Source organism: Lontra canadensis, unplaced genomic scaffold, assembly GCF_010015895.1.
Source record: "Lontra canadensis isolate GAN:19392208 unplaced genomic scaffold, GSC_riverotter_1.0 scaffold44, whole genome shotgun sequence".
In the NCBI taxonomy this organism is placed as follows: domain Eukaryota; kingdom Metazoa; phylum Chordata; class Mammalia; order Carnivora; family Mustelidae; genus Lontra; species Lontra canadensis.
The window spans coordinates 10603900-10616723 of NW_022631038.1; the positions used below are offsets into that span (position 1 = coordinate 10603900).

Below are 12824 nucleotides of genomic sequence, written 5' to 3' on the forward strand. Positions count from 1 at the left end.
GAAACCTGACTGAAAAGCGACTGAGACTTAATAACCCAAACTTTTTTTTTTTTTTTCTAAATAGTGCCTTGGGTTACTGAAGCCATTTCTTCTTCTGTACATTGTATTTCTTTCTAGAGGGTGGATTTTGAGCACCAGAACCAATATCGTTTTAGAGCAAATGTTAAAAACCTCCATGTTGATGAGAAGCTCATGGAATACCATGTTGAAGCTTCCACCACTTTCATTAGGGTCCAGGTGGAAGATGAAGATGAACCTCCTGTTTTCCTGGTCCCATATTACCTGTTTGAAATCTTCGAAGAAAGCCCACATGGATCATTTGTAGGCATGGTGTCTGCCATGGATCCAGATCAGAGGAAATCACCTGTCAGGTATGTTTGGAAGGCCAGCTTCGTATTATTAAATGAGTGAATACAAATTAGCCTGAAAATAGAATTTCATAGAAATGTAATAGAGATAAATCTGTATTCCTCTATATGGTACTTATTAAATTTGCAACAACTTAAACCAGTTAAAACAGGAAACTAGTTGTAGTGAAATAAGCAATTGCTGTTGTAAGAGAAATAGGCAATCGCCAGCCAAAATTCAGTGAAATCAACTCTACTAATTTGGGGTAAGTAGTGAGGGAAAAGAAACCATTGATTACGCCAAGTCAGAAGCAAAGCTGACTGAAATGTGGTGAAGCTCACCAAAATTAAATACTACTTAATAGTCAAAAATTGAGAAAACTTTCACACGATACCACTTAAGTAATAGAAATGAAGTAAGTTCAGTCAGCTAGAAATAAGTAAGCTTCTGTGTTGCAATTAAACAATACTTATCATTTATTAATCTAGTCTGTTATTTTCAGGTACTATATTTTCTTTTTTTTTTTTCCAGTATTTGACTGTAGACCTGGTGAGACATAAAAACAAAACCTGCTACATGTTTCCTTCCACCTCCTTCCCTTACTCTGCTGTTCTCCACACTTCAGAGTTCCGAGAATTTTACTAACTTCCATGTATTTATTAAGATGATGGCTATTGCTTTGCACTTTGTACAGGCAATGATACAAAGAAGCTTTTTTACATTTTTGAGACAGAAGAATGATCCCACTTTTCCAATGTAATTCCTAATCATAAAACACTGCCTTCTCATATGTAGATGTAGTTATATTTAGTAATAGTACTTCTCATAATAAATGTAAGTACATGTGTGGTATTATATGTATATAATTATAACCCAGTAAATGAATTATTTAGATTTTTTAAACTAATATATCTATTCACCTGTGTATTGTTCTTTTGAGAATACTAAAGAATACATAATTCTAAAAAAAGGCTTTAAGGATTAAGATGTTTATTATATTATCATTTATAACAATTAAGTGTTAGAAACAATTTAAATATCTAGTCATAGTGGTATAATTAAGGTCATAGATGATCAGTGCTTGACAGTGATACCTATGAACGTAGCTAAAAATATGGTGTGATTTAAAAATAATACAAAATTACTTGACTTATAAGTTTACTATAAGTAAAATATTTCCTCTCTATGAGTCAAATAAGTGAGCCACACCCAAATATTAACTGGGGTTATGTGTTTTATATTATCACTATTGGTGGTTACTTACTTTCTTTTCCTTCTTTATTTTTTAAGAAGATTTTATTTATTAGGGAGAGAGAGAGCACAAACTGGGGTAGGAGGAAGGGCAGAGGGAGAGAGAATGGGAGAAGCAGGCTCCCCAGTGAGGAAGGAGCCTGATTTGGGGCCCAATCTCAGGACCCTGGGATCATGACCTGAGTAGAAGGCAGATGATTAACTGAGACATCCAGGTGCCCCTACTTTATTTTCTACCAAGAATATTTTAGCTAACAATTTTTACATTTATACTGAAATTAATTACGTTAAAATGTTTTGTTAGTGCTTATCAAAACAATTTTTTTAATGTCTTTTATGGTCATTGTTTCATTTAGAGTTGCCTTTTCATTAAGACTGCTTTTCATACATTTGTTAGGATGAAAATAGCTATTTGAACATATTCTAGTGGGTACACCCGCCCCAGGTTTTTTTGTTTGTTTGTTTTTGTTTTTGTTTTTTTGTTTTGGAAGCAAAAGATCTAAAAAAATGTTTGAAAATCAAATGCTAAATGATTTCAATTCGAGTTTTAATGTGGTACATCTTCCTTAATACTCATTACATGGCAAAACATATGGAAACCAAAGGAAATTAAAGGGCATTTTACTTTGCCTTCAGGGATATTCCCTGTTTGGGGGAAATAAATTAGCACATAGTAAACAAATTACCTTACACATAATTCAGATAACTCACATTACTTAGTTTTTCCTTCCATGTAAGAACTATCTGGTATTTCTCTGAAGTGTGGAGATTGTCAGGCTTAGTTTCAGCGAGTCTTCGGTGAGATAAACCAGCTTAACAAATTATTCTTGCCATTGATGTCACTGTTAAGTGCAGAAAAGCATGAGAAAATATGCTTTGGTATGAATTACAAACTTTGTGGTAAATGTTTAAGAAAAATGGGGTGCAGGTATGAAGAAAGAATGCAATAATTAGACCTGAAATTGATCAGTCTTTAGCAAAACAACCAAAGGGGGGGGAAAAGAATGGACAAAAATTAACATTATCAGAAATGAAAGAAGGAACATAAATTTTAATCCCATACACATTAAACAATATTATAGGGAAATACTATGAACGACTCCAAGCCAATGAATTCAGACCAATTCCTTGAAATTCTGTCAACATTCATATAAAAAGATAAATAACCTGAGTAGTCATGCGTGTGAGAAACGGAGAGCTTTGTGGGTGTTCAGGAATGTCAGGAGTGTTCTCCTGTGGCAGAGGCTGTCTTTAAACATCTTTCATCTGTGTTCTAATGGAAGCACTTACACATCCTTGAAACACCCAGTGGATCTGCAGCCTGCTTGGAAAAATCCAGCTTTTGTAAATGGGCTGGCTTTTATGCGTCTCAGTTGCTTTGTCTGTGAAGTGGGAACAGTCCTTGTGTAGAGGCACACGAGGATTAAGAACAAGAGGCACAGGCATCTGAAGAAGCATAGGCAGAACCTTTGTTTGTCATTCAGGCAAGAGCTGTTGGCAAAGGGAAACAGCGTCACAGTCACATGGTATTCATTCAGCATTCTGTAGGAATGAAGAGTTCCGTGAAAAGGAATTCGACAATGAACCAAACATCAAAACTTCACATTTTAAGCTTTTTAGCTCAAGCTCTTTCTAAAATGTGTTGCGCACATCTTTCCTAATGGGGTATATTGACTATTACTTAAAATGTTACTGATGATGGAGTCATGATTTTAAAAACTTTTATTTGAAAATTATGTCAAACATTTGATTGGCTTTATTTGGAATGGTTTATTATAGAAACAGGATATTCTAGATGTTCAGTATAAAATATTAACTGTTAAACTATTATTGCTCTCTGTCAACAAATCTCTTAAGTAGGAAATGTGACCATTTGTGGATATGTCAGTAAATTGCTTATAAAGTTTTAAAATGGAGTAGAGGTAAAACCAAATTCCTTAAAGGTTAATTCTCTGCAATTTCTATTTTAATTCTCCCCTGAACACCAGTCTACAAATCAGTGTGATATTTTTAGAGACCTGTCAATTCAAGATTAAAATATTCTCATCTCTTGCCACATAATTATGGCAAAACTCATTGATGTCTCATCAAAGTCTTCAGGAATATACGTGCAATGGGAAGTCATCATTGAACCCAAGTTATTACTCTTCTTTAATTTTTATTATTAATCATTTGCAAGCAGATAAGACATGCTGAGGACTTCAAAGGCTCCTTTCATTGTGGAGTTTGAGATCGTTTTCCAGGCTTTTGCACGAGGAAATTCTATTATCTGGCTTCTTTCCATGAATGCTCTAACAGCATATTCCATCTAGTATCATTACTTTCGGGGGATGCACACACACACACACATCTCATTTTTATCAAATATTATCAAAGCATTTTCTTTAAACAAACAAAATCAAACATTTTTCATATATCAGCAATCAGGTAATTATAGTCTAACACACAGATTGAGCAGCATCGATATGGTCTGGGAAAGAGACTCAGCAAGCAGTTTAGGGTAAGGATATGCTTTGTGTTGCTTCAAAGGGGAAAGAAACGTTAACAGGCAGTAATTTTTACCAGTAGTTATTTGTACTTCTCTTAATTTTGCAAATGACATTGTACCATTTCTTTTTAGCTAAATCATTCACTTACTCAGATTTTGTTTTGGGATTGAGAGTGAATTACATGTGTTCAGATTTGGTACACATCTGTTTAAATCTGAGACCATTTTCATGTAGTTTTTTTTTTTTTCATCCTCACTGAGTTGAATCTTAAATATATGCATGTACCTTTCTAAAAAAATGTTCAGCATTACATTTGCTATATGGGGAGCATGCATTTTAATTTGTCTAATTGCATCTAAAAGGTTTTACATATCACAATTATACAGATAAAATAATAAAATTAAGTGAAACTTTTTTTTTTTTTCTGTATGTATGTGTGTGTGTACAGGTATTCTATGACCAGAAGCAAAGTGTTCAGTATTGATGACAATGGCACAATCGTCACAACTAACCCTCTTGATCGAGAGATTAATGCTTGGTACAACCTAAGTATTACAGCCACAGAAAAATGTAAGTACTCATTTAGGACCAAACATTGGTTCAGCATATATTTAAACCATTCAATAATCTCCAAACGTAGGGGAAGAAGCTAGCTTAAAATTTGTTGGAATTGGAGTTAAATGATATATATGTCAATTCATATATGTGTATTTTATTTTATTATTTTATAAACCAATGTCTGTTCATTCCTATTATAGCTTATTTCTACACTTACCACTAAATATTTTAAGACTTTTTATTATGACAAATTAAACATAAATTTTGCAAGATATATTTAACTGAGATATATTTAACAGATATTAATGGGTTCTCATTTAAGTTATGATTTTAATGAAAAAAAAAGTCTTATATATACATTACCACCCCCAAAAAATTGACCCTTAAAAAATACATATAGGTGGAAAGAAATTATAATACTCATTTCATAGGAATCTGTCCCTTAGAGAAAATTTTTTTAATTTAGAGAAATGTTTAATTAATGTTATGCATTCTTTTACTGCCATCCAAGGAATAATAAACCTAATGGTGAGAATTAAAATTTTAAATTTAAAGTAATTTAAAATTGACTAGTAATATCATACCATTTAACTATAATCAGTTTAGACTGACTGTATTAGTTCACGAGAGGACTATTCTAGAAATAAAACACAGAATGCCTGTGCCTTGTTCTATTTCTGGAACAACATGTTAACTATAATCTTGGACATTAGGGACAGGATAACACTCCAGCACAGCCTTTTAAAACTTTAGGCACTTAAAAATAATCACATTTCAATGAAATTATGGGAAAGAATATGAAGGATTCAAACAACAAACATTCATTGGTAAATCACAGTCAGACATTTTCAAATTAAGCTAATAGTGGAAGCTGTGCTAATGATCACTTCTTCAGTAATCAGTGGGGACCAGTTGTGTGTTTTTATTTTCATTTTTATTTTTTGATTTTGTTTTTTGTTTCAGAGATAGGGAGGTGATTCCATTTTCAGGTTGTAAAAACTAGATAAAATCATCCTAATTTACTGCTTGGATAGTGTCTCCAAAATTATCAATCAATTTGGTATTAAGTCAACCATGTTAATTAATTTGATCTCAAAAGAATAGGTACAACACAGTATAAAAGCTTATCAGGATCATCCCCTTTATTTAACTGATAGTTATTATAGTTCAGTAGATAATTAAATTTGTGAATATGAAGTGTTCCGAATGCATCCTTTAGAATTGATTTTGTGTAAATTTTAATAATCTTGTTTACTTTTCTGGCTTTTTTAAAAACCTTTATACATAGATCTTATTCCTTAGTATTGAGTGGTGGCTGGGGATATGGTAGACTGGAAAGCATCTCTTGCGTATTTTTTTTGTCATGCCTTGAGTAACTCTATGGAAACACTGCAGGAGGCCTAAATCTGGTTTTGAATTTTCCATTTAATTTAACAACAAAGACTGAGGAGCAGTGTTACAGGGAATAAACGTCTGCTGCAACAGAAGAAATGCCAAGGCTCTTGGTGTCAGAAAACACAAAGATGCTTATTCTAAAGGCAAGAAGCTTTTATTCACTGGGTTTTCTGAGAACAAATTATTTATAATATCACTATTTACAAAACTGTTGAGAAAAAGGAATTCGAATCAGTTCAAGGGAAGGGTGGACATCTTTGAAAATGTGTTTCTCTATAAAATGGTTTTTCAGCTATTACAAAAGCATGTTTAATAAATGCATATAAACATTTTTATATTCATTTTATATACATATGTAAGTTTACTTTATGTACAAGGGGGATTTTTTGTAAGAATATATCATTTACTTTTTGTCAAATTAGAAAGGCTACCATATGCATTATTAGGAAGCAAAATCTATAAAATGTATTATGTGTATTCTGAGACAAAAAAATCCTAATATTTTATGAATGAATACAAAAAAGGATGAATGATTGATTGATATGAAAAGTTTGTAAGATAAGCCAGTTATACCCAAATCCCATTAATTACATGATTACTTTTTATCAAAAAGATGTCATGGAGATCTCTGGAGAGACATTGTTTGAGGTATCTTTGTGTTGCCCGCCCTCTTTTTAATACAGTGGAGGTAAATATAACATCACAAAATGAAATAAAAACAGTCACACAAATCTCTGGGTCGCAAGATAGCTGCTATCCCCCCAAATTATTAATTTGACATATGTATCTATATTTGCATATATACTACAAAATGTATTCTCTAATAAACTTAATTATCTCACTACATGCTGTGTTCAGAGGTGATACCCAAAGATTCAGTCAGACTTGAGTTCTTACTAAACTGTTACTCCTTACCAGTTTCACCTTATTAAGGAAAACAGTGGCTCCAAGTGTTCTCTGTAACGTATTTATATATGTGAGTGGGTGTGCAAGCATATAGTATTCAGGAAATAGAACTGTTTCAATTCGTAGTTTACAATATTACTTATTACATAAGCTTGCACTAAAGACCATAGATATTATAATGATTTATATATTAAGGAAAATAAAAATACAACGATGACAATAAAAACTGGGTATCTTTTGTGATTCACAAGGAAAAAAATTCTACCTTTGTCAATTCTTGTATGTTTAGGTATTTGTTTATAAAATACATATTTTACACGGTGTTGTGAGTATTGGTGAGTTTTGAGGAATTCTATTTTATCAAATGGATACTTGTATTGCAAATAAATATATATATGGTTATAAAGGTATATATCTGCATATATACTTTGTGTAATATTCTATAGTTAGTAGCATTTTTATAGGTCTTAATAAAAATCTGAAGCAAACATTATTCCTGTTTCAGAGAAGATGAATCTGAAACTTACACAGTTTATTTGCCCAGCTCCTAAATAATGAAGCGAGAGATTGATCAATGTTATATCTGATTCTAAAGCCCGTCTTAATCCTATGCCATGCTATGCCACAGTGTTTCTTACTGAGAATGTGAGAAATTACACTTGCTTTCTATTTTTACTCTTTTTTAAAAATTTGTATTCCATTTTATTGTTTTCAGTGTTCCAATATTCATTGTTTATGCACCACACCCAGTGCTCCATGCAATACGTGCCTTCCATAATACCCACCACAGGCTCACCCAAACCCCCACCACCCTCCCCTCCAAAACCCTCAGTTTGTTTCTCAGAGTCCACAATTTCTCATGGTTTGTCTCCCTCTCCAGTTTCCCCCAACTCACTTCTCCTCTCCATCTCCAAATGTCTTCTGCATTATTCCTTATGCTCCACAAGAAAGTGAAACCATATGATAATTGACACTCTCTGTTTGACATATTTCACTCAGCATAATCTCTTCTAGTCCCATCCATGTTGATACAAAAGTTGGGTATTCATCCTTCGTGATGGAGGCATAATACTCCATTGTATATACGGACCACATCTTCTTCATCCCTTCATCTGCTGAAGGTCATCTTGGCTCTTTCCACAGTTTGGCAAATGTGGCAATTGCTGCTATGAACATTGGGGTGCAGATGGCCCTTCTTTTCACTACATCCGTATCTTTGGGGTAAACACCCAGTAGTGCAATTGCAGGGTCATAGGGTAGCTCTATTTTTAATTTCTTAAGGAATCTCCACACTGTTTTCCAAAGTAGCTGCACCAACTTGCATTCCCACCAGCAGTGTAAGAGGCTTCCTCTTTGTCCACATCCTCTTCAACACTTGTTGTTTACTGTCTTGTTAATTTTGGCCATTCTAACTGGTGTAAGATGGTATCTCAATGTGGTTTTGACTTGAATCTACCTGATAGTTAATGATGATGAACATTTTTTCATGTGTCTGTTAGCTGTTTGTATGTCTCTTTTGGAGAAGTGTCTGTTCATGTCTTCTGCCCATTTTTCGACATGATTATCTGTTTTGTGTGTGTTGTGTTTGAGGAGTTCTTTATAGATCTTAGATATCAGCCCTTTGTCTGTACTGTCATTTGTGAATATCTTCTCCCATTCTGTGGGTTGCCTCTTTGTTTTGTTGACTGTTTCCTTTGCTGTGCAGAAGCTTTTGATCTTGATGAAGTCCCAAAAGTTCATTTTTGCTTTTGTTTCCTTTGCCTTTGGAGACATATCTTAAGAAAAGTTGCTGTGGCTGATGTCAAAGAGGTTACTGCCTATGTTCTCCTCTAGGATTTTGATAGATTCCTGCCTCACGTTGAGGTCTTTTCTCCATTTTGAGTTTATCTTTGTGTATGGTGTAAGACAATGGTAGAGTTTCATTCTTCTACACATAGCTGTTCAATTTTTCTAGCACCATTTATTGAAGAAACTGTCTTTTTTCCACTGTATATTTTTTTCTGCTTTGTTGAAGATTATTTTACCATAAAGTTGAGGGTCCACATCTGGGCTCTCTACTCTGCTCCACCAGTCTATGTGTCTGTTGTTGTGTCAGTACCATACTGTCTTGGTGATCACAGCTTTGTAGTAAAGCTTGAAATCAGGCAACATGATGCCCCCGGTTTTGTTTCTCTTTTTCAACATTTCCTTAGCAATTCCTGGTCTCTTCTAGTTCCATACAAATTTTAGGATTGTTTGTTCCAGCTCTTTGAAAAATGCTGGTGGAATTTTGATCAGAATGGCATTGAAAGTATAGATGGCTCTAGGCAGTGTAGACATTTTAACAACGTTTATTCTTCCAATCCATGAGCATGGAATGGTCTTCCATCTTTTTATTTCTTCTTCAATTTCTTTCATGAGTGTTCTGTAGTTCCTCTAGTACAGATCCTTTACCTCTTTGGTTGGGTTTATTCCCAGGCATCTTATGGTTCTTGTGCTATAGTGAATGGAATCGATTCTCTAATTTCCCTTTCTATATTTTCATTGTTAGTGTGTAAGAAAGCAACTGATTTCTATATATTGATTTTGTATCCTGCTACATTACTGACTTGCTGTATGAGTTCTAGTAGTTTGAGGGTGGAGTATTTTGGGTTTTCCATATAAAGTATCATGTCATCTTCAGAAAAAGCATTTGACAAGTACAGCATCTGTTCCTGATTAAAATGATTCAAAGTATAGGGATAGAGGGAACATTCTTCAACTTCATAAAATCTGTCTATGAAAAACCCACAGTGAATATCATCCTCAGTGGGGAAAAACTGACAGCCTTTCCTTTGAGATCAGGAACACGACACGGATGTCCACTCTCGCCACTGTTGTTCAACATAGTACTAGAAGTCCTAGCAACAGCAATCAGACAACAAAAAGAAATAAAAGGTATTCAAATTGGCAAAGAAGAAGTCAAACTCTCTTCTATTTGTAGTCTTAAAAAATAAGGTTTAATTACAAAGTTATTTTATTTAGTGACTCTTAAGGTTTAAATCAGTTCATGTTGTATGACCTCCTCAGGGCCAAACAGGTGATAATCTAAGTGTGTTAGCTAAATTCCCCTCTGATACATGTTCTGACTGTGCTCTGAGGTGAGTGAGCTCATGGCATTCGCTGCTGTTGCTTCATCAATATTCACTTGATGAAAGCACGTGTGGCAGGTGATGTTATAGTCATTGAAGAGGAGTTTGGGAGATGATTACTTTTTTTTAATAGATTTTGAAGAACAGTGTCCTATTGTGCAAAATTATGTTAAAACTATGTTTTTGGGGGGTGCACCTGGTGGCTCAGTCGGTTAAGCATCTGACCTGTGATTTTGGCTCAGGTCATGATCTCATAGGTCATGGAATCGAGCCCTGACTGGAACTCACACTCAGTGGGGAGTTTGTGCTCAAAATTCTATCCCTCTGCATCTCCCCCCACACATATGTGCATGCCTGTGGATGTGCACATGCAGGCTCTCTCTCTCTCTCTAATAAAAATCTTTAAAAAGGACACGTTTTTTAAAATAAATTTTCTCTTGAAACATTAAAGTCAGAACATATTTTTATTATAATAATTGTTTTATATTGGAAGATAGCAAAATAAAACACATGTAAACATTTAGAAACAATAAGTTAGGGTTGCTTGGGTGGTATAGTCAGTTGAGTATCTGGCTCCAGGTTTTTGGCTCAGGTCACGATCTCAAGGTCCGGGAATCCAGCCCCGCATGGAGTTCCTCATTCAGCAGGGATTCTGCTGGAGATCTCTCTCTCTCACTCCCTCTGCCACCCACCGCTGGCCCGTGCTCACATGTGCCACTCTCATTCTCTCTCAAATAAATAAGTCTGTAAAATAATAATAATAATTTATAAATAAAAGAAGATTAAAAATTCAGTCAAGGAAAACAAACTTATAAATGCCTATGAAAGGCACATGGAATATAAACTGAATACATTTATTTTACACAGAATTTAATACTTAGAAGTTAATCACGGTTTCAGAAATAAGTGATTAGAAATGTTATCAAGTACAAGAATTACACAGTTCATGCTGTTCTGCTCCTGGCATTTTAAATCAGTTTTCTTAGAATAAAAAATAATACTTTTAGATCAAAAATGATATTCCCACTGTTATTTTTATTACAAAGCTGAAAAGTTACAGCATTGGGAATGAAATTCCAAAGTAAAATATAATTAGATAAACATTTTCAGAAAGCTGCAAAATTAGTGTATATTTAACTCATCTTTGAAGACTTTCTGAATTTTTTGTTTCATTTTAAGAAAAATTTATTTGAAGAAACTTTTGTAACACCAAGTAACCAATTTTCATGTACTTTTCCTCTCTATGAAATTTTTTTCTTGTTCCACATCATTGAACTCATTTTAGAACAGTTTTGGAGAAAATATTTGTATGTGCCAATTTCTTATTAATGTGGTATCAATATTAAAAATAATTGTTTGAGAAATGCCTGGGTGGCTCAGTTGGTTAAGCATCTGACTCTAGGTTTTGGATCAGGTTATGATCCCAGGGTTGTGGGATCGAGCCCCAAGTTGGGCCTTGTGCTCAGCAGCAAGTCTGCTTGAGTGGCTCTCCTTTTGCCCCTCCCTGGCTCACGCTTTCTCTTTCTCTCTCCCTAAAATAAATAAACAAATCTTTAAAAAAATAATTTTTTGACCATACACGTTTCAATAGCAATATGGACAAACAACCTGAATGGTATAAAACTGGGAATCAGGGACACCAGGGTGGCTCAGTTGGTTGGACGACTGCCTTCGGCTCGGGTCATGATCCTGGGGTCCCGGGATCGAGTCCCACATCGGGCTCCCGGCTCCATGGGGAGTCTGCTTCTCCCTCTGACCTTCTCCTCGCTCATGCTCTCTCTCACTGTCTCTCTCTCAAATAAATAAATAAAATCTTTAAAAAAATAAAAAAATAAATAAAAAATAAAACTGGGAATCACAAAAATTATTACAAACATTTGCTGCACAAGGTGAATAACTTGAAACTTAAGGTGGAACAGTTATGCTGATTATAGGAAAGAGATGTTCCATTTTAACATCTGTCTCCCCAGGAAATAAAGTTCATTGTACTCAGTCTCTTTCCTCGAAACCTTCCCAAATTAAGCACCAACCCATTTATCAGCATGCCACCTAAGTGAATAAAGCTACTAACTACTTTCAAATGAAGCTGTGAAACATACGTATGTTTTATACAGCCATAACAATTTTAATTTAAACTTAAATTTAAACAGAATTTCCAGGTAAAAAAATATAAAAACTTTAAATAAATTTCTTATTCTTTTTTTTAATTATTTGTGTGTGAAATACTTTTTCTGCTTTACTTACTTAAGCAAAAAGTTGTTCTTGGGTATATGCTTAAGCCATAAAATATATAAGCCTTAATAATTCTATCTTGTAATCTCTGGAAATTGCTATATCTTAATTTTTTTTATCTATTTTTATCCTGAGCGTAACACAATAGAGAAGAGTCTCAAGATGATAATTCTTAGGATAAGTCTTAAGATGATAAAAACTAAGAGCTAGATTTTTCGGTATGTAATAAACCTTGCAAATTATAATTTTTAATTAATTGGAAATTATAATTTCTGTCATAATTGCAACTGTTATTTGTTGGAAAAATAGTTACAAACAAGATCATCCCATCCCAGAAAACAACTCCATAATAATGGAATAAAGAGAAAACAGTTTTATAATTGAGAAGCACTCAAACAGAATTTGATGGTGCATTACAGCAACTGCTGAGATTTCCAAGTCAGAAAGAAATTTCACCCTATTGTAGAATCAAGCGTCATGTTCTCCACATAACCCACTACTGGCCTTCAAGTAGGAAGACTTCACACAGTGTGTC

The 12824-nt window shown here is 34.0% G+C and overlaps 1 protein-coding gene across 1 annotated transcript in view; it reads left to right on the plus strand.

Moving 5' to 3' along the window:
* Positions 1–12824, plus strand: part of CDH19 (cadherin 19) — a 93675-nt gene that overhangs the window by 49823 nt on the left and 31028 nt on the right. The window contains exons 7-8 of the mRNA XM_032872261.1: positions 118–371; positions 4537–4658. Of these exons, the coding sequence (XP_032728152.1) occupies positions 118–371; positions 4537–4658 (376 nt within the window). The remainder of the gene's footprint in view (positions 1–117; positions 372–4536; positions 4659–12824) is intronic.